This window comes from Cetorhinus maximus, chromosome 10, assembly GCF_964194155.1.
Source record: "Cetorhinus maximus chromosome 10, sCetMax3.hap1.1, whole genome shotgun sequence".
Classification (NCBI taxonomy): Eukaryota; Metazoa; Chordata; class Chondrichthyes; order Lamniformes; family Cetorhinidae; genus Cetorhinus; species Cetorhinus maximus.
The window spans coordinates 20,295,254-20,320,869 of record NC_135888.1 but is presented as its reverse complement, the minus strand read 5'-3'; the positions used below and the strand labels follow the sequence as shown (position 1 = coordinate 20,320,869).

Here is a 25,616-nt window from a genome sequence, read left to right as displayed (position 1 = left end):
CTCTTAGTGATTCAGTCAGAGCTTGTTCATCTAATATCCCCATGACACTATATTTAATTCTGAAATATCATGAGTGCATAATTACGATATTATAGGTTTTAAGGACAACTGTTTTAAAGGCATATTTTCTGTTCTCAAACCTTTACACCGAGTTTAAAAAAGCCTTTTTTCAAAACAGAAATACGGACAGACAACATGCTGTTTATTCAAACCTTGTCAGACTCATCTCTAGAGCTGGCTACGAAGAGTCATGAAAAAACGCAAAGACCCATCCAGGAATTTCCATTAAGGTGTGAAAGACCCTTCTGATTCCGAGAGAACAGGAGGCAAAAAGGACTTCTTCAAAAGACTGCTATTTAATTGGCTCCTTTGCTTTGTGGAACATTGACTCAACTAAATTAACACAGCAGACATTTTGTGTAGTTGAATTATAAAAAGGGTTGAAAGAAGCCATTTTGGTGTGTGGCAGTTTTGAGAGACACTACCAGCAGACAGGTCTCAGCTAAAACACATGCAAGAGCTGGGGTCCCCTGCCACTTGGAGCTACAGAGGAAGGTGCCCAGAAAGGAAACATCGAGGCTCCATTACAAAAGCAAACCAGTCTTCAAGTTTGCACTGGCAGGACCCATAAAGAAAAAGGACCAGCACCTGCTCCCCAAAGCTGCTGACCTGCTGAGTCCATCTATACAGGCAACCTCCAGACAGATGACTATAGAAGTCATCGCAGATGCTGAATCTGACTTCAAGTTTAAAACCCTTCACTTTGGAAAGAAGGAATTCAAAGCAATGGGCCCACAATGATGTCACAAAGGGACTGATTTGAAATCTCCTCTTTAAGTACCTTTTTTTATCTTTATCTACTTTTAATCTTTGAATCTGTATTTTAGTTGATAATTTCATCACTTTCACCTAAGTAACTTTCTGCAGTGGTCTCTGTAATAAACTAACTTCCATCTTGTTTAAGACTAAAGCTCGTCTGCTGCATTATTTTTAATTGACTCACTCAAATTAAAAGGGGGCTACATACATGCAAATTCTTAGCTTGGGGATACTTTAAGGAAATGTCTTTTATGTGGTTATGACATGAAATATCATAAAACAGCTTGTGCTTAAGTCTGAATCTGGTTTACAGAGATATGCCTCATTTTTCCACATCAGCTTTGACATGCAATTGGTAAGTTCTTATTTCATCTATATCTCTCATTTTATGAATCATTCACAGACATACAGTTTATACATAAATCAATTTCTTCTCATCTTAAGGTTTTCCTTTCCTGTGGTTGCATATAAACAGCCATCTGGTCTGTATTTTGTATCTAAATGATTGCTTATTCTATAAATTCTATTTTGGTCACAGGATTCATTACTGCTTTTGGAACATCGCTGCATGCAAATTGCCTAAAAACAAACAGGAAGGTGATTCATTGGTTGTGAAGCACTTTGGTTCCAGAGGACAGAAAAACTGCATTAAAAATACTTCAATCTCCCTTTTTCAACAAGAAACCATCTCACTGAGGCCACAACGACTTCTTAATTTGACATCCATGTTTCCATTATCTAATGAGGTACAACCTTCCCCAAAATAACACTGTAGAAACATGACTCAGTAGGCATGTTTCTTCTAACCAAGGAGCTGCAGCTCTGTATCACATCAGAGAGACAGGACAGGAAAGTAGAGTTCAGGTAGGAGATCTGCCCTGATCTGATTGAACGGCAGAGCAGAATCGTGGGGCTGTACAGCTTACTCCTGCTCCTATTTCTTATGACAACACATTTACAGCACGGAAACTCATCATGCAGCCGTTTAGGTCTATACAGGTGTATATGCTCCCACGAGCATCCTCCCACCCTCCTCTTCATCTAACCCCATCAACATATCCTTCTATTCCTTTCTCCCTCATGTGCTTAGCTTCCCCTTGAATGAATCTATAACTACTTGCCTCAACTTCTGCCTTCGGTAGAGAGGTCCATATTCTAGCCATTCTCTGCATAAAGACATTTCTCCCCAGTTGCCTACTGGATTTATTAGTGACTATCTTATATTTATGCCCCCTAGTTCTAATCTCATCCGTAAGTGGGAACATATTCACCCCATCTATCCTATCATACTCTTTCATAACCTTGAAGACCCCTATCAGGTCACCCACCAGCCTTCTCGTTTCAAGAAGTAAAAGGCCCAGTCAGATCTAGTTTTCCTGATAGGTATAGTGTCTCCTTACTGTTCCTTAGCACAGTTTCACATCTGCTCTAGATAATTTCACTGTCAATTATGCTTTTTTGAGAAAAGTATTGAAATTGACTGATTTTGAAATTAGACCGAGCTCCTGAATAAAAGACTAGTCTGGTGTACTCACTACCAATAGAGGTCCAAAGAGAGTGAACAATGCAGTTCTCAGGCTAACTAGAAATCAAGTTATTTTCCTTAAAAGACTCGAGAGTTCCCACACATTTACACCACAGAATCAGTTCCTTGGGTTAGTGTGTGGAAAACAAAGTATGAGCACATCACTCCAACAAATCTGAAAGTTGACTGGAGAGACTGGGTTGACATGTGGGAACCAGAGCAAATTGGAAACAAAAATCAGTAGCCTTCATACCTGGAGGGTAGATTATAATGCAGCTTTAAAAAAATATGTTTGGAAAAATCCAGGAGATTAAACACACAACCTGACAGAAGTTACAGATCACCTCCCTTTCCAAGATAAAAGGGGCATATCTTAAAAGCCTCAAGTGTAGGTTTAAGATAATGCGGAGTAAAGGTTCTCTGCTTACAACCACCAACTTTCAACGTCAGCAGTCCAGGCAGGTATTACTTGCAGACAACATAATTTTGAGAGCTGTAATTTTAATTTGAGCTGTGCTTGTCTCAGAACGCTGTGTACCCTTTGATCAATCCCAAAATTGAAGAAAGCAACTTCAACAAGGACACAGCTTTTCACAATTACAAACCAGCTCATTGCTGAAAGCTGCACTGCATAATTTGAACTGAGGATCCAAATCTAGCCAAAGTACATGAACTGCAAGTACAGAGTGCAACTACTATGACATATGGATAATAGCTACATCCTGAAGAAATACAGTTGCAGCCACGCCCATTATATAAGGAACTCACTAAATGGTCGTCCCTTATTTAAGCACAAGTTTTTCTGGGGAGATAGTGACATAGTAGTATTGTCACTGGACAATCCAGAGACCCAGGGTAATGCTCTGGGACCTGGGTTCAAATCTCACCACGGCAAATAGTGAAATTTAAATTCGATAAAAATCCGGAATTAAAAGTCTGATGACCACGAAACCATTGCCAATTGTTGTAAAAACCCATCCGTTTCACTAATGCCCTTGAGGGAAGGAAATTTGCCATCCTTACCTGGTCTGGCCTACATGTGACTCCAGGCCCACAGCAATGTGGTTGACTCTTACATGCCCTCTGAACAGGGGCAATTGGGGATGCATTAAATGCTGGCCTAGCCAGCGACGCCCACATAAAAAAAAAATTGCAGTTCAAGTCTCACTTCAAATACTTGAGTACATAAATCCAACTGGCATCTCTTTCAAGGAGCGGGCTGCATGAAGAATGGACTGATTGTGGTGACCAGGATAGGGATTTTATTAGTACCGTTTGACACAGAGCAGTATATCCACAAACACCATTAAAAGAGTTTACTTTCATGATCTACATAAAGGATTTTCATGAATAGATAAATGAAGGAAATAGGTCTTGCTCCAGTGGAATTCTATATAATGGACATGAATTTTAATTTTGGGTATACATCTGATGTGTGTTCTTCTGGAGTTGATCATGTGCCACCAACACTAACACATGGCTTAGAGTCTGCTGCAGATCACCATGCATTCCAACACAATGATTGCTTTGCTAAGTACAGAGACAGGAGCCTGTTTAATGATCTTATTATTATGCAGTCATTAACCCTCATGATGGCCTTCTGGGTAGCAGCTGCAGTTTTATGTCTTGTGGGAAAGTGGGAATTATGGCAAGAGCCCATAGCTAAAAAGCAACTTTTTAAAACTTGATTGTAAAAAATGTTTTTAAATTGTAAAAGAAAATCTTGGTTATCCAATAGCATTTTTTTCAGGCCAATTGTCTTTGAATTGTGCTGGGGGGTTGGATTGGGATGGGGTGCAGAAGGGGAACTGATACTCCCTAAAATCCTCCATGAAATTATAACTGCAAATGCATTAGAGGTAATTATGTGAAAAATTAGTACTGCACTAATAGACTGAGCAACAAACTGAAGCCAGAAATCCAGCTGCAATGTAATAACACAACGATCCAACCTGCAATGAGAAGGGCAGCGTTAGGAAGCATGTTACAAGTTGTCCCATGATCATTCCTTGACTAGAATGCTCATGTGCAAAACTCCATTATGCTAACATCAATCAAACTGTTGTGTGACAATTTCATGACATTATGACAGTGCCTGTCAGGAGGTTGTGGGTTCAAGTTCCACTCCAGGGCTTGAGCACAAAAACTCAGGCTGACACTTAGCGCAGCACTCCCTCAGTGCAGCACAGGTCAGCGATGCCATCTTTCGTTTGTGACTTTACACCAAGCCTGCCTTTCAGATGGATTTAGAACATCTCATGACTATTTCGAAGAAGAGCCGGGGAAGTTATCACCGGTCTCCTGTCCAGTATTTTTTCCTCAAACAACATCACCAAATCAGATTATCTAGTCATTACCACCTTGCTGTTTGTGGGAGCTTGCTGTGCACAAATTGGCTGCCATATTGACTTCACTGTAACAATGACTACACTTCAAAAGTACTTCATTGACGGTAAAGCGCTTTGAGGCGTTTGATGGTCATAAAAGGTGTTATATTAAAAGTTGCCTTTCTTTTACAATTAAAGGGGTCCAACTGTATGTCAGTGTTTACTTAACTAAACTTGTCTCATTTGGCTGGATCGATCAAACAGAATACACAATGGTACACACAACAACATTCTATTTGTGTTAGCCCTGAACCTTACAAACATAGCCAAGCCGTTCAACCACATGCCCCTCAATCAAATTTTCGATTACCCTACATTTCTAGCGGCTCAGCGTCCTTGGAAGTTACTCCTGCCAGAAGTTCCATGGACGATTGCTGATTCAATCTCATCCCTCCCCTTGGTTGCCCACTCAAGCTCAACCCCATTGTACTGCAGCCTTTGGATCTTGCCTGACCTTGAGTTGCACTTCAAACTCCACATCCACTCCATCAGCAATACTCCCTGCATTCGGCTTCGAAACATGGCTGCTCTCCATCCCTATCTATCTCCTGCCATTGAAGAAACCGTCATGCATGCCTGCTCACCTCCAGACCTGACTTTATTCTTCACTGACCCTATTCTATCTAAACAATAATCATTACGCATGCAAATCTTACGAAGGTGGTAAAGCAAGTTAAGGAGGCCATTAAAAAGCCTATGGTATCTTTGGCTTTATTAGAAAAGGCACTGATGTCAAAAACAAAGTCAAGGCCTTTGAGGGGGTGGAGAAGAGATTTGCAAGCATCGTACCAAGGATTAAGGATTTCAGTCATGTGGAGAGACCAGAGAAGCCGGGGTTGTTCTCCGTAAAGCAAAGAAGATTAACTGGAATTATGATAAACATGTTCAAACTCATGGAGGTCTTTTGATAGACTAAATAAGGGGAAACAGAAACCGTTTCCAATGGCAGAAGAGCCAGTAACCAGGCAAAGATTCAAGGTGACTGGCAGGAGGGCCTGAGGTGACAAAGCAAGTGAGTTGCTGTGATCTGGAAGGCACTGCTTGAAAGGGTGGTGGAAGCAGATTCAATAGTAACTTACAGAAAAGAATTGGATAAATAGTAGAAAATTTACAGGACTATGGGGAAGGAGTAGGGGTGGGGCTAATTGGACAGTGTGACCAAAGAGCCGGCACAGTTAAGATGGGCCAAATGGCCTCCTTCTGCGATATATGTAGCTGGAATAGTAATCCAGGGACTCAGGATAATGCTCTGGGGACACAGCACATGGTGGAATTTGAATTCAATAAAAACCTGGAATTAAAAGCCTAATGATGACCATGGAACCATTGTCGATTGTTGTAAAAACCCAGCTGGTTCACTAATGTCCTTCAGGAAAGGAAATCTGTTGTCCTTACCTGGTCTGGCCTACATGTAATTCCAGACCCACAGCAATGTGGTTCATTCTTAAATGCCCTCTGAAATGGCCTAGCAAGCTACTCAGTTGTATCAAACCACTACAAAGTCACAAAAAAGGAATGAAACCGGAAGGACCACCTGGCATCGACTGAGGCACCAGAAACGACAACGGCAATCTCAGCCCTGTCGACACTGCAAAGTCCTCCTCATTTACATCTGGGGGCTTGTGCCAAAATTGGGAGAGCAGTCTCGCAGACTAGTCAAGCAACAGTCTGACAAAGTCATCCTCACTGAATCATTTCTTACAGATAATGTCTCAGACACCACTAGCACCATCCATAGAACCATAGAAAAGTTACAGCACAGAAGGAGGCCATTCAGCCTATCTTGTCCATGCCACCCCGAGGACACCCAGGTACTCTTTCTAATCCCACCTTCCTGCACCCGGCCCTGCAGCTTACAGCACTTTAGGCGCAGATCCAGGTACTTTTTAAAAGAGTTTAGAGTTTCTGCCTCTACCACCAACTTGGGCAGCGAATTCCAGACACCCACTACCCTCTACGTAAAAAGGTTCTTCCTCATGTCCCCCCTACACTTCTGCCACTTATCTTGAATCTATGTCCCCTGGTTCTAGAATTCTCCATCAAGGGAAACAATTTTATCCTGTCCACTCTATCTATTCCCCTCATAATTTTATACACCTCAATCAAGCCACCACTCAACCTTCTTTGTTCTAAGGAAAATAACCCCAACCTATCCAATCTCTCCTCGTAGCTACATTTTTCTAACCCTGGCAACATTCTTGTAAACTCCCTCCCTGGGTATGTTCTGTCCCACCTGCAGGATAGACCCAGCAGAGGTGGTGGCACAGTGGTATACAGTCGGGAGGGAGTTTCCCTGGAAGCTCTCAGCATCGACTCCGGACCCCATGAAGTCTCATGGCATCAGGTCAAACATGGGCAAGGAAACCTCTTGCTCCTTACCACCTACTGCCCTCCTTCAGCTGATGAATCACTACTCCATGTTGAACACCACTTGGACAAAGCACTGAGGGTGGTAAAGGCACAAAATGTACTCTAGGTGGGGGACTTCAAAGCCCATCACCAAGAGTGGCTCAGTAGCACTACCACTGACCGAGATGGCCGAGTCCTAAAGGACATAGCTGCTAAACTGGGTCTGCGGCAGGTGGTGAGGGTAAGGGAACCAACAAGAGGGAAAAACACACTTGACCTCACCTTCACCCTCACCAACTTGCCTGCCACAGATGCATCTGTCCATGAAAGTATCAGTAGGAATGACCACCACGCAGACGTTGTGGAGACAAAGTCCCATCTTCACATTGAGGATACTGTCCATTGTGTTATGTGGCTTGACCACCGTGCTAAATGGAACAGATTTCGAATAGATCTAGCAACTCAGGACTAGGCATCCATGAGGCGCTGTGGGCCATCAGCAGCAGCAGAATTGTACTCGAACACAATCTGTAACCTCATGGCCTGGCATATCCCTCACTCTACCATTATCATCAAGCCAATGGACCAACCCTGGCTCAGTGAAGAGTGCAGGGGGGCATGCCAGGAGCAGCACCAGGTTTACCTAAAAACGAGGTGTCAACCTGATGAAGCTACACCTATAGCTACTTGTGAGCCAAACAGCATAAGCAAAAAATGATAGACAGAGCTAAGCGATCCCACAACCAACGGATTAGACCTAAGCTCTGCAGTCCTGCCACATCCAGTCGTGAATGGTGGTGGACAATTAAACAACTCACTGGAGGAGGAGGCTCCACAAATATCCCCTTCCTCAATGGAGGAGGAGCCTAGCACATCACTGCAAAATATAAGGCTGAAGCATTTGCTACAATCTTCAGTCAGAAGTGCCGAGTGGATGATCCATCTTCGCCTCCTCCGGAGGTCCCCAGCATCACAGGTGCCAGTTTTCAGCCAATTCTATTCACTCCACGTGATACCAAGAAATGGCTGAAGGCACTGGATACTGCAAAGGCTATGGGTCCTGACAATACTCTGGCAATAGTACTGAAGACTTGTGCTCCAGAGCTTCCCACGCCCCGAGCCAAACTGTTCCAGTACAGCTACAACACTGGCATCTACCTGGCTATGTGGAAAATTACCCAGGTATGTCCTGTACACAAAAAGCAGGATAAATCCAACCCAGCCATTACCGCCCCATCAGTCTACTCTCAATCATTAATAAAGTAATGGAAGAGGTCATCAAGAGTACCATCAAGCGGCACTTGCAACAACCTGCTCACTGATGCCCAGTTTGGGTTCTGCCTTGGCCACTCAGCTCCTGACCTCATCACAGCCTTAGTTCAAACATGGACAAAACAGCTGAACTCTCGAGGTGAGGTGAGAGTGACTGCCCTCAACATCAAGGCTGCATTTGACCGAGTGTGGCACCAAGCAGCCCTAGCTAAACAGGAGTCAATGGGAATCAGGGGGATAACTCTCCACTGGTTAGAGGCATACCTAGCACAGAGGAAGATGGTTGTGGTTGTTTGAGGTGAGTCATCTCAGCTCCAGGACATCACTAGAGGAGTTCCTCAGGGTAGTGTCCTCGGCTCAACCGCCTTCAGTTGCTTCATTAATGACCTTCCCTTCATCATAAGGTCAGAAGTGGGGATGTTCGCTGATGACTGCACAATTTTCAACACCATTTGTGACTCTTCAGATACTGAAGCAGCCCATGTCCAAATGCAGCAAGACCTGGACAATATCCAGGCTTGGGCTGACAAGTGGCAAGTAACATTCGCGCCACACAAGTGTCAGGCAATGACCATCTCCAACAAGAGAGAATTCTAACCATCACCCCTTGATGTTCAATGGCATTGCCATCACTGAATCTGCCATTATCAACATCCTGGTGGTTACCATTGACCAGAAACTGAACTGGATTAGCCATATAAATATTGTGGCTACAAGAGCAGGTCAGAGGCTAGGAATCCTGCGATGAGTAACTCACCTCCTAACTCCCCAAAGCCTGTCCACCATCTACAAGGCACAAGTCAGGAGTGTGATGGAATACACCCCACCACCCAGGACAAAACAGCCACTTGCTGGCACTCCTTCCACAAACATTCACTCCCTCCACCACCGATGCACAGTAGCAGCAGTGTGTACCATCTACAAGATGCACTGCAAGAGTTCACCAAGGATCCTTTGACAGTCCCTTCCAAACTTACGACCATTACCATCTAAAAGAACAAGGGCAGCAGACATATAGGAACACCAGCACCTAGTAGTTCCCCTCCAAGTAACTCACCATCCTGACTTGGAAATATATCGCTGTTCCTTCACTGTCGCTGGGTCAAAATGCTGGAGCTCCCTTCCTAACAGCACTGTGGGTGTACCTACATCACATGGACTGCAGCAGTTCAAGAAGACAGCTCACCACCACCTTGTCAAGGGCAACTAGGGATGTGCAATAAATGCTGGCCCAGCCAGCGAAGCCCACATCCCATGAATGAATAAAAGAAATTGATTCTATCCCATTCCCCGAGTGCAATTAGCTTCCATCTTCATGGTTCCAGCCCATAGGTTTTCTCATCCCTCATCTAAGCAAAGCCTCACCCTCCCCTAGCTTTGTAACTACTCACAACCCTACTTTCTTGACCCCTGGAACCTCCAACTGTATTTAACAGTGCACCCCCCACCACCCTCCATTCTACTCTCAAGGGTGGAGGCTTCAGCCATTTTGCACTGTGGAATTCCTTCACCAAACCGCTTGGTGTTACCACATTGCTCCACATTTTAAAAAGGCTCCTTCAAATCAACCATTTTGACAGAGCCTTTCATCACCTCCCTCTAACCAACAGCTGCCCAGGGCACCTGGTGCCCACGTTTAGCTACAGTGGTGAGTGCTGAAAAAGAGAGACATATCGAAGCTTTTTGTCTTGCATTCATCAGGACACTTGCAAGAATACCAATATAAGGGGGAAAACAACAATTTATACTGTATATGAAGAGAGTGCTGATTGGTTGGTAAGTGGTGTTGTCATGGAGAATCAGCATAATTCTTAGCAAACTGAGGATTATTCAGCAAATGTTGCCCCAATCACGGAATCACACCTAATGTTGGACACTCTGTTTTGAGTTTTGCAATCACAGGCTGGTTGGGTACGGTCTGTACCTTGCCCGTTGCAAACAGCGGCTGGGACATGCTGTTTGATACGATCCCCCAGTCTTTGGGACGTACGGCCTTAATACCCAGCATCACACTGGCACTGAAATTCATATACCACATTACTCATTTGTGTGATAGGCAGAATGTCTTTTTGGCTTGATGGCAGCATCCTGTTAGTGGTGAACACCACTCGTGTTGCTACTGCAGAGTAGCAGCGTGAAACAGCTAGCTTCACCTGTTGCTCAAATTTTTGATACCCCTTGCCCTTCCAGGATAACCTGAGGGTAGACTGGGCACTTTTCTGGGCCGAAAGTGATGGTCTTAGGTTCGTTCATGAGCTTGCGCGATGTGATCTGATCGGGGTAGCCATTATTCTGCAGGATGCCTTTGATGCCCCTATTTCAGCATCAAGCTTGCATGGTGAGCTAATGGTTGGGGCCCTATTTACAAGGTTGCCAATAAGACTAGTCTTATCGTGTGGAACTGTAAGAATCCCAACACGTACATGGACCAGTGAAGGTAGGCTTGCCATACACCATGGTAGAGAACCCCCTGGCAGATTTCTCAACTAGTACATCAAGGAAGGGGAGTTCATTTGACTGCTCCATTTCAAAGATGAATTTGAGCGCAGATGGAGCCCATTAAGATATAAAAGGAAATTGTTACATGCAGCTACGGATTTAAATATAGCAAACGTATCAGAAACATGCGAGGGTAGGAGGTTAGGTGTCATTCCATCGAAGGCACGTTTCTCATGGAACCCAACAAAGGTGTTTGCGGGAGCTGGCCTAGAGGGAGTTCCGATGGCATACATGGTGTCATTAAAACTGAACTCAACCCCACGAGCTGCCAAGTTCATAGGTTCCATAAATATTGATTCACACAATGGTGGTGGGTCTAGATCGCCAAGATATAGTGCTGCAGTGCAAATATCTATGGCTTCCTTAAGTGGAACATTGGCGAATAGGCTAGCAATGTCAAATGAGCGCATGGACACAGCATTGCTATCGATATGCAAGTCCTGTACGGCCTTCGCAAATGTGAAGGAGTCCTTCACCGCATACCGGGAAAACTTGGTCAAAACTGGTTGTAGCAATTCACCCAACCATTTGGCCAATTCATGTTGTGCAGAACCGGTCATAGATAAAATGGGGTGTAGAGGGACATCACCTTTGTGTGTCTTGGGCAGCCCATACGAACACGGATGCACCGAACTGTGAGGACGAATCCTGTCATATATATCGCACGACAGCTCATTGCTCTTTGTCAGGAAGATATAATAATTCTCAATGTTACTGGAATTTATTGTTAATTAGAGTAATAGTGCGGTCTTTGTCTATGTCTGTGTGTGTGTGATTTAATTGAGTTAAAGGCAGCTGGTGTGAGGGCTTTGATGCATTAGAAGCTAGGTTTGAAATATTAAGTAGGTAAACATGGGAGAAGTTTAGAATGTAAGGTGTAAAAGGACATTTGTATTTTTAAATAAACTAGACAAACTCGAATTCAAAAGTGGGAGTGAAATATTACGCCTAACCAGGAGAAGTTAAGAAACAGTGTGTTTATTTTTCTCAAAGATTACTAGTAAAATTAGTACTATGAGAAATTTTTATAATCAGAGAAGTAAAGTCCAAAGACATAATGAAATTACTGGAATTTGCATTCAAAGGGGAAAATATTATAAAGGAGAGATGGCTGTGTGTAAAGGCAGGCATTTTAAGATCTAACAAGTGTGAAAAGCCTTCAGCATCTACACCTCAAGCTGCTGTCTACAAAGAACTGAAGTTAAGGAAACTCACTTTGAATTGGATTGTTCAGGGTATCATGCTTCTTTTAAAAACTATGCATCTTACTGTTGCCTTAACAAAAGTGTAACTGGGAATTAGATTGATTAGGGGACTTAGAAGTTATCATAATAGTAATTTGTAGATTTATGTATGTGCTTATAATCATTTCTCGTATTAATAAATGTTTAATCTAGTTTTGTAAGAACCTATATGACTTGCTGGTCTTATTATTACTGAATTCAAAGCCCACATCTTGAAGCATAAAAATTGCAGAACTAGTTGTGGCAGTTGTCTCAAGTTTCCCTTTGGGATTTGAACAACTCAGCATTTACCATCGGCTATGCCATAACATCTTGCATAAGTCCAGCAAACGATTTTTTTAGCTTACTTTCGAGCAAGCCTGTCTAGTCATGTTGAGCGACAAGTCCAAAGCATACAAATTTGGACCTGTCATTAAGAATGGCGTGCATTTTGCTGATAGGGTCATGCTTGTTAAGGATGAATATTCCTGTCCCTTTGTCAGGTTTACTGATATGTATGTCCGGGTTGGTTTTAAGGCCTTGAGACGCTGTAAGCCATTCGGGTTGCATGTGAAAGTTGGACAGGTCATTCGGAATCCCATAATACGTGGGCCCAAGCCATTTGCTCACTATGCAAGCTTGATGATGAAATAGGGGCATCAAAGGCATTCTGTAGGATAATGAATCCCCTGATCAGATCATTTCACGCTGTGTATCACACAAGCTCATGAACGGGCCTAAGACCATCACTTTCGGCCCAGAAAAGTGTCCAGTCTACCTCGGATTACCCTGGAAGGGCAAGGTATATCAAAAATTTGAGCAACGCAAAGCAGCAGCAACACGAGCGGTATTCGCCACTAACAGGATGCTGCCATCAAGCCAAAAAGATGTCCTGCCTATCACACAAATGAGTAATGTGGTATATGAATTTCAGTGTCAGTGTGATATTAGGTATGTAGGCCGTACGTCCCAAAGACTGGCAGATAGTATCAAACAGCATGTCCCAGTCACTGTTTGCAACGGGCAAGGTACAGACCGTACCCAACTAGCCTGTGCTCGCAAAACTCAAAACAGAGTGTCCAACATTAGGTGTGATTCCGCAAATGGACATTTGCTGAATAATCCTCAGTGCGCTAAGAATTACACTGACAACCAATTTAAGATCATCAGTCAGGCTCGCAACCTGACACATCCGCACGTACTGGAAGCCACACACATTAATACACAGGGCCCCTGTTCTTTGCAGGCAGAAAGAACATGCACACACACTGCGCCAAAAACAAAATAAGTGACTGCCATTCGCTGACTCATTCCTCAGGGCACTGCCTTGACCAATCAGGGTCAAGCTGCCTGGTTTAAATTTCAAACAATGCTTGGCAGTTAACTGCCAGTCACCATCAGTGGTGCGATCTCCATGGCAACGCCACTTTTCAACCAATCAGCACTCTCTTCACAAACAGTGTAAATTGTTGTTTTCCCCTTATATTGGTATTCTTGCGAGTGTCCTGATGAATGCAAGAGAAAAAGCTTAGACATGCCTCTTTTTTTTCAGCAATACATTGAAGAATTTATAGAAATACACCTTGTTTACCACTTGTCATTAACAGGCAGCAAGGGCTTTCCTACCTTTGGAAATTGACTGTATCCCCAGCCAAAACAGCCAGCCATATTGATCCATGAACTGTTCTTCACAAAAATACCCAAGGAATTCAAAACATTTGCCTCTACTGAGTCGGGTTAGAATGGTTAAATTATGAGGACAGGTTGTATGGACTAGGTTTGTATCCTCGAATATAGACGATGAAGGGGTGATCTAACTGAGGCGTACAAAATGATACAAGGAATTGACAGTTTGTCTTTATTTACCCCATCTCCTCTGATGGAGGAGTCCAGAGCAAGGGGACATAACGTTAAAATGAGAGGTAGATTTTTCAGGGGTGATGCCAGGGAAAAGTTCCCTTCACACGAAATCTAGAACTCTTCCCCCTCAACCAGCTCCTGAGACCAGGCTTTAATAGAAAATACTGAAACGGTGATAGATAGATTCTTGTTAGAGTATTACGATTATGAAACGAAGGAAGCTAAATGGAGATCGGCCACAACCTAATTCAATGATGGAGCAGGTTCAAGGGCTGAATGGTCCCCTCCTGTTCCTATGTGCCAAGCAAAGAAATCTTACTTGTAATATTCAGCAGCCACGTCAAATTTTCCCAGGAATATGTGTGCATTTCCAAGATTGCTGTAGGCTCTTCTCTCAGCTGCTTTATCCCCAAATTCTTTCGCTATTGATAGACGCTGAGAAGAAAATTTTAAACGGTTAAGTCACATCTATTGGGTCTCTCAAATCTCTCGAAACTGATGGATTAGATATTTAATAATCTCTGCATTATTCAAAACTTTGTTAAATGGTAAAGTATCTTCCATCATCTGCTAATTATTATCTTAAACTGAGCATTTGCACAAGGGGTGTCTAATGGGCGAATGCACTCATTTTACTCTGCGACTATGACTGGTTTTTTAAAGAATGAACTTGGTTGAAATTTCTACTTGACACCAGCGCCCCCTATAGAAAATGATCTCCGGCAACCACAATAATCAGACAAAATTTGTCTCCAGCATCTGTTGCTATGTTACCTTGCCACAGAATCTTAAAATATACAGTTGGGAAAACGCATTAAGACCAAAAATTGCCATTTCCATTCAATTTTGGCCCTCAAATTAAAAGCTCTAATATATGCATATTAAATTGGTTTGGTCTCAACCTCAGCGGAACACATATTCTCCTACCTAATTTCTGAAATATGGAGGGGCTACAATGTGTAACCTTCCTGAAATATAAATTTTCTTGGAGCAACGGGACGGAGGATGTGCTTCAGTCATTCTCCTGATTCTGATGTCAGTTGTGTTACTCAATAGGAGGGAATGGAAAGGGAGTGAACCACTCTCAGGTATTTTCCATTAGGCAGCTGAACATCAGCATTGGCGCAGGTCTGGTATCAGGCTTCCCTGAAATAGTGTAGTATGAGGGTTGGCAATAAGAGCACAGATTTAAGGTAGAGGCCAAAGCTCTGGAGGGGAGGTGAAGAAAATCTGTTTTTAATACAACAAATGTCACATATCTATCTTTCTTCAGTCCTGATGAAAGGTCATCAACCTGAAACATTAGTTCTGTTTCTCTCCACAGATGTGGCCTGACCTGTTGAGTTTCTCTTGCATTTTTTGTTCTTATTTCAGATTTTTAGCATCTGCAATTTTGCAAAATCTTTTTTATGCCTGTAATGGAGGTGGAAGTAGATTCAAAAAAGGGAACTGGATAAGTATTTGAAGGGGTAAAATTGCAAGGCCGCGGGGAAAGAGCAGAGGGAGTGGGATTAATACAATTGTTCTTTCAAAGAGCTGGCACAGTCAAAATGGGCCAAATGGCCACATCCTCTGCTATATTACTGTATGATTTTAAGAATGCCCAAAGATGCCCAGGGAATTTCAATACATAATGCCTCACTATTTGGGTATGTACTTTAGAGATTTTGCCTCATAAGATGGGGTATACTAGCAGAGGCTGAAGGCTGCAGTATATAATGTCCATTGAAGGCTTCAAAGTTATTCATGGAACGAACAAGAGGACAACGTCTAAGAAGAATACTGCCATACTGTATGAAAGGATGGGACAAATGTGGGGACAAAAACGGAGAAGAAGCAAAGAATTTCATTTCAGGAAAACCCCATGCAAAATGATAATCATGACACACTCAAACACAAATGTCACCTGCACATAGCTTATTACAAATACAAGCTGACAACATTAGTGCCAACACAAAACCCATCCCCACTGATTTTTCCCATTTTAGCAGGGGGGAGAAAACAAATATTTTCCTTCACCCTCCTTAAGGTCCCTGCTGCTGTACCACAATTGTTACTGTCAAATGTAGGTGGATGGATGACTTTTTCCTGAACCCCCCTACCCCAGTCTTCTACCAATCATAGAATCTTATGGCACAGATGGAGACCATTGGACTCATCTTTCTTATGCCAGTTCTTTGAAGCTGTCCAATTCAGTCCCACAGCCCAGTTTTCCTCCCACACACTTGAAGAAGTCTAATCTGCAGGTTTATGTCCAACTGCCTTTTGAAAGTTCCTATGGAATCTGTTTCACCTACTCTTCCAGGCAGTGTATTCAGGTATCACTAAGGCTCTGTGCAAAAGAAAATGCTTCTCAGTTGCCTTCTCGTTCTCCTGTCAACTATTTTAAATCTATGACTTCCAGTTATCCACCCACATGACAGATGAAACACTTGGTCCTTACCTGTTCCATCAAAACCCTACGTAACTCTGAATACCTCAGTTAGGTTTCTCCTTAACTTTCTTGCTCTAAGAATCAATGCAGCTTCTCCTGTCTCTCCATAACTACCAACGCCACCCTTATTTCACAGCAGCTCAGAATCAGGGATTGGTCCATTTTTTCTATTGATTACCCCTCCACTGAAAACCAGTTGGGATTCAGAGTTTGTCTTTTTTCCTTATTCTTTCATGGAATGTGGGAGCCACCCATCCCTCATTGCCCTTGAACTGAGTGGCTTGCTAGGTCATTGCAGAGATCAGTTAAGGATCAACTACATCGCTGTGGTCCTTCAATCACATGCAGGCCAGGCTGGGCATGGATGACAGGTTTCCTTCCAGACAGTGAACAAGATAGGTTTTTACAACAATCAGTGATAACTGTCATAACTTTATATTCCAGATTTATTAACTGAACTTAAATTCCACCAGATGCCATGGTGGGATTTGAACCCATATCCTGAGAGCATTAGCTTGGGCCCCTGTATTACTAGCCTAGCAACATTACCACAAAGCCACCATCTTCCCTTGCACTTGGAACCAAGACCCATTCCCTCCACAGGACAACCAACCATCTGGTGTTAGATGATTGGACAAGACATGTATTTTAGCACTGACATTATGCCCTTGAGCTTACTCTTCTGCTTCTACTCTAACCACAAGAGGGATGAAAAATTAATTAGCTATCCAGCAATTATATTAAAAATCTATTATTAATATTTATGTGCTGGCTTACTTTCTGAACATTTGTGGCTCATTTAATGAATTTTCCACTGAGAATCAATAGCATGCAGACATCCCATCTCTTTTATCTGCAGCATTATGAATGTTAAGACTCTGCAATCAGATTTCTCCATCTAATAATGTCAATTTGCCCCGTATCAGTCAGTACTCAACACTAACCATATGTTACATCAATGAAAGCTCATAGCCTTCATATGTCACACAGGCAATGCAGCCATCTGGCCTGTACCACCCATTTATTAACAATGGCAGTTCCTTAATCCCAATATTATTATTGACTTAAAGACTAGTTGCAGAAAGTGACAGCACTCTTCCTGGCCAGATGGCGATGATCAGGTAATTTCCATGTCAATCACACACTGCTACAAGTGCCTGTGAATGATTTTACACACAGAATTTGTATTATGCAACGACCCTCAACTCACTGTATTTTGCTGCAGAATTAATTGGGAAATATTCCAGTCTTTAATTCTGTTTGTTGTAGCTCATAGAAACTCTTAAGTAGACTCTGTAAACTGTTTGCTGTAGTGCACTGTTTAAATAACTTTGCTTGCTGAGTAAATAGAGATTGTTCATTATAAACTAGACTGTTTGCTGTGTGTTTGGCTCCAAGACCTTAACCCCCCCCACTCCCAACTCATTGTCTGACACAGAGATGTCATTAACACTCTGATAAGGATGAGAATTCAGGCTCCTTTCTGTCTTCAGTCATATTTAATGCCATCTTCTGGGTCACATCCTCCAATGCATCTCACCATTAGCACCAGAAATGCATGGTTCTTGATGATCATGCTTTTTGGGTGGTGGGTTTCATGTCTTACTTTTTCCTGAAACCATCTTTTGAAACTGCCTGACAGCAGTGTGCAATCAGAAACAATTTTCATTTTCAGAACAAGACTTCACTTCAAGTCATGGTAATGTCACATACAAAGACTGATCTTTACCTCTTTGTGAAACGCAATGGCGTCATTATAGTTCCCTAAAAGGTAATGCGTGTTACCTAGGTTACCATATGCTCGGCCTTGAGCTGCCCGATCGCCTAATTCTTTAACGATTTTAAGATTCATCCTGAAATGAGAAACAGAGAAAAAAAAAAGGATCACAAATACAGAAAACCCAGGCCAAAATTCAATGGCCTTGCCATTTAGGATGAGTACATATGATATTCATCATTGAAAAATTATGCATTATGTAGTCAGGTTTTGGGGCTCATGAACTCCAATGTACAGTTCAAGTGGTTTACAACTATCATCTAAACCCAGACAGATTACAGCCTTGTAATTGCTTCCATGCATACTTATATTTATAATGGGCAGCTTTCAAGTTTATAAATAGGACTGCACAGGATCCATATATGCCAAGAGTGTGTATGATCCAAACTAATAGTTCAAACTAAGTTTAGAGTTAAGTGATGCAGGCCTTTTAAACATTTAGAATGTTAAAAACCTTTCAATGTTTGCCAAACAGAACTGGACCAGCTCTATAAATACTGTGATACTGTGGCTACAAGAGCTGGCTGAGGCTAGGAATTTGGTGGCGAGTAACTCACCTCCTGACTCCCCAAAACCCATCAACTATCTACAAAGAACAAGTCAGGAGTGTGATGGAATACTCTCCACTTGCCTGGAAGAGTGCAGCTCCAACAACACTCAAGAAGCTCAACAACATCCAGGACAACACAGCCCACTTGATTGGCACCCTATCCACCACCTTAAACATTCACCCCCTCCATGCTGACACAGAGGCAGCAGTGTGTACCATCTACAAGATGCGCTGTAGGCACAAAGGCTGCTTTGACAGCACATTCCAAATCCATGACCTCTACCCCCTAGAAGGACAAGGGCAGCAGGTGCATGGCAACAGCACCACCTGCAAGTTCCCCTCCAAACCACACACCATCCTGACTTGGAACTATATCGCCATTCCTTCACTGCTGCTGGGTCAAAATCCCAGAACCCCCCCCTTCCTAATAGCACTGTGGGTGTACCTCATGGACAGCAGCGTTCATCTCGAGGGCAATTAGGGATGGGCATAAAATGCTGGCCTAACCAGGAGCGTCCAAATGCCATGAACAAATACATAAAACAAAAAGTGGGGATTTAAACATTCCTTTCCAAGTATTTTATGTGAGTTTGTCTCTCTTCATCATACGTGCACCACAGAAGTTTGCAGAAGATGTAAAGCAAGATCAATGATGTGTTTTGTTAGATGGTCCAGAATGAGATCCAAGCTCGTCGGCAATAAACCCTTTGATTGCGTGGGGTGAAGCGGAGGAGAAAGAATGAAAAGGAGAGATCGAAGGGAAAGAAAGGAGAAAAGGAACGAGGGAACAAAAAAAAAGAGAAAGAGAAAGGAAAAGATAGAAGGAAAAGAGAGCAAGAACACATGTGAGAGTCACAAAATCCAGTAGACAGCAACACTGCTCTGCTCCCTTTGTAACCACCTAAAAATATATTAGTGTGATTTACTTTGAAAAAGACAGACACTTCCAGCCTTCAATAACAAAGTCAATTCTGAGGAAGCAAACTCGAGTAGCCCAAGTCTTGTTTTAGGCCTCAGCATTTTTACAATTAGTTTCCTAATTGTCAAGCCTCATCAATTCCTGCACAACCTGCAAAATGCGTCTTTTCTGAATGTGTGAAATTTGACTAACATTTTATAGCTAAGTTCATGCAGCTGTGGTCATGTACATGGCTATGCCTAATCCTGGGTGGCTATTTTTGCTAACTTACTACTGTGGTGGTGCTGAGGTCCTGCAAGACACATGTGCTTTTCATTGAGAAGAAGGGCTAAGGCCTATAGCCTAAAGGTTGAAAGAATTAGAAGGAAGACAAGGTAACTCAAGTAGTAATGATTAAGTGACATCAAGTCTTGAGTTTTAAAAGCATTAGAAAGTAGGAGAAATGGTAGATTAAAGGAGGTAGGGGGTACCAGATCATCAAGATTGGAGAGAGTAAAAGACGAGATTAAATTCAGAATATCACAGTTCCAGTCAATTAAATGGGGATTGAAACAAGCGCAGGAGAATAGTTGCATCCAACCCCACAATCACACTGTAAGCGCCACTGTTTAAGTAACCTTTTCGTGAATTGCAGATGCTGTAGTTACATTTTTCTGCAGCACTCATTGTATTCCCATTGCTTAGCATGTTCCCAAGTCAAACACAACAGAAAGTCTCTTGTGAATTAAGATTAGAGTGGTTCAACCACAAAGAATATTGAAAAAACGTCCCTGGGAAAATTTAGAATTACATGTAAAACTGAGGAAAGTAAGTTAGAATAACAAATTGCTACAGGTGCTGTAAAGGGTTAAGTATTTCTTCAGTTAGATCTGTATTAGTCTGGATAAAGAAACTGAGGTCGCAAGGGAGAAGGAGGATTTACATCTTAAAAATCAGCCTCCACCAAATATTTGGTTAAAAATGGCGTTCTTGCTAAAACATAGCCTAATTTTATGGAGACTCAACATTTACATTAATAAAATGGCTCAAACACTGGGAAGCAGATAAGCTTCAAACCAGATTGATGACCTCCGAGTGCCAAGGTTTGTTGCTTTCCTCAGACACAATGCATAAATTAACTGTACAATGTGATGGGCACATCTGGGAATAAATGATACACAAGCAAATTTTGGGTTACATTTTCAACACTCAAATACTTACTCACTTGCTCTTTAGCAGAAAACACAGAGTACAAATGCAAGTTCCAAATGATAGTACATTCCAGAGGATGTTAAACTGCATGAAAATCTTCTCTGGTTTGTCAGCTGTGTGAAAGGTTATGTCCAGGACACATAAACTTTGATTACAAGCTAGTAAACAATTGGAGGAATACTGAAGTCTTATTTTTAAGAATGTTACAGAAAAATAGAAAAGTAGGAGCAGGAGTAGGTCATTTAGCCCTTCAAGCCTGCTCCACCATTCAATATGATCATGGCTGATCCTATATCTCAACGCCATATTCTCGCTCTCTCCCCATATCCCTGGACACCTTTAGGCTCTAGAGATCTATTTCCTTCTTAAATATATTCAGTGACTTAGCCCACAGCCCTCTATGGTAGAGAATTCCACAGGTTCACCACCCTCTGAGTGAGGAAGTTTCTCCTCATCTCAGTCCTAAATTTTGCTACCTGTCAGAGCCAAAGTGACATCAAAGAAAAACAGGTAGGTGATTGGTAGGTGTCTCTTTGATTGGCCAAGTGGTTTAAATCAGGAGATGTTATTACAGCTGAAGAGTAGAGTTAAGAAATTCACTTCAAAAATATTTAGCATCCAAATTGATAAATGAAATAGAATAGAGATGGCTGGGCAGGTGATGTGTTGCAGCTGTAGTATGTGGGGTCTGGTGGACACCGGTATGATCCACGGTGACCACACCCGCAGCAAGTGTTGGCTGCTCTAGGAACTTCGACTCAGAGTTGATGAGCTGGAGTCTGAGCTGCGGACACTGCGACACATCAGGGAGGGGGAGCGTTACTTGGACACTGTTTCAGGAGACAGTCACACCCCTTAGATTAATTACATCAAATTTAGGCTGTGGTCAGGGGCAGGAGGGTGGGACTGTGAGTTCGGCAGGTATGGGGATCCAGAATTTAGCTTTGGAGGAGCCTCAGCCAGTGCCCTTGTCCAATAGGTACCAGGCTCTTGCTCCTGGTGTGGACGAGGGCACAGACTGCATGGAGGATAAACAAACTCACCACAGCACTGTGGTACAGAGCACCATTCAAGTCCGGGGGGGGGGGGGGGGAGAGAGAGAGGGAAATGTTGTAGTAATAGGGGCTAGCATAGTTAGGGAACAGATACTGTTCTCTGCAGCAAAGACAGAGAGTCCCAAAGGCTGTGTTGCCTACCTGGTGGCAAGGTTAAGGACATCTCTTCTGGGCTGGAAAGGAACTTGGGAGTGGGAGGGGAAGGATCCAGTTGTCGTGGCCCATGTAGATACCAATGACATAGGTAGGACTTGGTAAAAGTTTCTGCTAAGGGACTACGAGCAGCTCAGGACTAAATTAAAAAGCAGAACCATATAAGGTAATAATCTCTGGATTAATACCTGAGCCATGTGCAAATGGCACAGGGTAAATAAAATTAGAGAGGTAAATGCTCAGAGATTGGTGTGGAACAAATAGGTTCCAATTCATGGGGCATTGGCACCAGTACTGGGAAAGGAGACAGCTGTTCTGTTGGTTCCATTTGAACCATGCTGAGACCAGTGTCCTGGCAAATCGTATAACTAGGGTTGTAAATAGGACTTTAAACTAATTAGTTGGTGGGGGGAGGGGGGAGGGTTCATTTGAAGGGAAGTTTAAAAAAATCAAAAGTAAAAGAGAGCAGAGGTGCAGGGTACTGAAGAGGTGAAAGATAATCAAAGTGTGACAGGAAGGGGCAATAAATATAAGCAGGCGAGTGAAATTAGAACCAGAATCAGTAATAATGGTAAAAAGTCAAAGCTTAAGGCTCTTTATCTGAATGCAAGCAGCATCTGTAACAAGACAGATGAGTTGACAGCACAAATAGAAATAAATGAATATGACTTGATATCTATTACAGAGACGTGGTTGCAGGGTGACCAAGACTGGGAACTCAGTATTCAAGGATATTCAACGTTCCAGAAAAATAGGCAAAAAGGAAAAGGAGGTGGAGTAGCTTTGTTCATAAAAGAAGGTATCAGTGCGGCGGTGAATAGTGATATAGGTGCAACAGATTGTGACGTGGAATCACTTTGGACGGAAATAAGGAAAAGCGAGGGGGGAGAAGTCACGGGCGGGAGACATTTATAGGCCCCCCCGAAGAGTTGCCTCACTGTGGGACAAAGTATAAATCGAGAAATAATGGAGGCGTGTAAGAAGGGGACAATTGTCATGGGCGATTTTAATCTGCATGTTAATTGGACAAATTAGATTGGCAGGGGCGACATGGAAGACGAATTTGTAGAGTGTATCAGAGATTGTTTCTTAGAGCAATACATCATAGAACCTATCCGGGAACAGGATATTTTAGATCTAGTAATGTGTAATAAGGTAGGATTAATAAAAGATCTTGTAGTTAAGGATCCTCTAGGGAGTAGCAATCACAACATGATAGAATTTCATATTCAGTTTGAGGGCGAGCAGCTTGGGTCTCAAACCAGTGTCCTCAATAATAAATAAGGGCAATCACAGAAGTATGAATGAAGAGTTGTCTAAAGTGGGTTGGGAAAATAGCCTAAGGGGAAGGTCAGTGGATGAGCAGTGGCAGACATTTATGCAGATACTCCACAATGCTCAGCAAAAATTTATCCCGGTCAAAAAGAAGGACTCGACGAGAAAGATGAACCACCCGTGGTTAACAAAGGTGGTCAAAGGAGTATCTGATCAAAAACTAAAGCGTACAAAGCAGTGCAAAACATCCCAAAGATATCAGATAAGCAAGGAGCTAATGGGAGGAAAGATCTTGTAACAGTCGCTATCACAAGGGACAAAGTATTTGGGAAACTAATGGGATGAAAGGCAGACCAGTCACCAGGACCTGATGGCCTGTGTCCAAGGGCTTTAAAGGAAGTGGCTGCAGAGATAGTGGAGGCATTGGTCAAAATATTCCAGAACTCACTGGGTTACGGGAGGGTCCCAGTGTATTGGAAAACCACTAATGTGATGCCCCTGTTCAAGAAGGGAGGAAGACAAAAGCAGGAAACTATAGGTCAGTCAGCCTAATATCTGTCGTTTGGAAAATGCTAGAGCCCATTATTAAGGAAGAAATAGCAGGACATTCAGAAAAGCTAAACGCAATCGAACTGTAACAAGGCTTTGTGAAAGAGAAATCATGCTTGACAAATTTGCTAGAGTTCTTTGATAATATAACAAGTGGAGTTGATAAAGGGGAACCGGTGGATGTAGTGTATTTGGATTTCCAGAAGGTGTTCGATAAGGTGCCACATAAAAGGTTATTGCACAAGATAGGAGCTCACGGTATTAGGGGTAACGTATTAGCATGGATTGAGGATTGGTTAACACACAGAAGACAGAGTAGGGGTTAATGGGTCTTTTTCAGTTTGGAAAGACGTAACTAGTGGAGTGCCACAAGGATCAGTCCACGGGCCTCAATTATTTACTATCTATATTAATTACTTGGAGGAGAGGGCAGAGTGAAATGTATCCAAATTTGCTGACGATACAAAAATAGGTGGGAGGGCATGTTGTGATGAGGACATATGGAACCTGCAAGGTAATATAAATAGGTTGAGTGAATGGGCAAAAACCTGGCAGACGGAGTTTAATATAGGAAAGTGTGAGGTCATGCACTTTGGTTGGAACAATCAAAAGGCAGACTATTATTTAAAAAGAGAGACTGTCCAAAAATGTGCAGTACAGAGGGATCTGGGTGTTCTTGTGCATGAAACACAAAAAGTTGGCATGCAGGTGCGGCATCTAATTAAGAAGCAAATGGAATTTTGGCCTGTATTGCTAGGGGGCTGGGGTTTAAAAATAGGGAAGTCTTGTTACAACTGTACAGGGAATTAGTGAGGTCGCACCTGGAGTACTGTGTACAGTTTTGGTGCCCGTATTTAAGAAAGGATATACTGGCATTGGAGGCTGTTCAAAAGAGATTCACTAAGCTGGTTCCTGGGATGAAGGGGCTGACTTATCAAGAATGGCTAAACAGGTTAGGCCTTTATTCATTAGAGCTTAGAAGGATGAGGGGTGATCTTATTGAAACATACAAAATTCTGAGGGGGCTTGACAGGGTAGATATTGAGAAGATGTTTCCACAAGTGGAGAAATCTCGAACTAGGGGGCATAGTTACAGAATAAGGGGACACTTATTTCCCAAAGAAATTTCTTCTCTCAGAGGGTAGTGAATGTCTGGAATTCTCTACCCCACAGAATTGTAGAGGGTAGATCACAAAGTATTTAAAGAGGAGGTAGATAGATTTTTGAAATATTGGGGAGTTGAGGGCTATGAGGAGCTGGCACGAAAGAGGAGTTGGGGCCTGGGGCAGATCAGCCATGATCTTATTGAATTCTCCTATTTCTTATGTTCTTAAATGGCCTACCTCATATTCTGAGATTTGACCGCTTGTTCTAGACACCCCCCCAACAAGAGGAAACATCATTCCTGCACCCAGTCTGTCAGCCCTGTCAGAATTTTATACATTTCAATGAGATCCCCTCTCATTCTTCTAAACTCCAGTTAATACAGGCCTAGTCAGCCCAATCGCTCCTCATATGACAATCCTGCCATCCCAGGAATCAGTCTGGTGAACCTTCACTGCACTCCCTCTATGGCAAGTACATCCTTTCTCAGGTAAGGAGACCAAAACCACATACAGTACTCTAGGTGTGGTCTCACCAAGACCCTGTATACCTGCAGTATACCCTTGCTCCTGTACTCAAGTCCTCTCGCAATGAAGGCCAACATACCATTTGCCTTCTCAACTGCTTGCCGCACCTGCATGTTTTCTTTCAGTGATTGGTGTACAAGGACACCCA

General features: G+C 42.7%; 1 protein-coding gene across 1 annotated transcript in view; it reads right to left on the bottom strand.

Moving 5' to 3' along the window:
* gpsm1b (G protein signaling modulator 1b) overlaps positions 1 to 25,616 on the bottom strand; it is a 247,444-nt gene that overhangs the window by 121,473 nt on the left and 100,355 nt on the right. Inside the window, exons 6-7 of the mRNA XM_078550101.1 lie at positions 18,098 to 18,221; positions 14,254 to 14,369 (exon numbers count right to left, since the gene is read on the bottom strand). Coding sequence (XP_078406227.1) covers positions 14,254 to 14,369; positions 18,098 to 18,221 — 240 coding nt within the window. The remainder of the gene's footprint in view (positions 1 to 14,253; positions 14,370 to 18,097; positions 18,222 to 25,616) is intronic.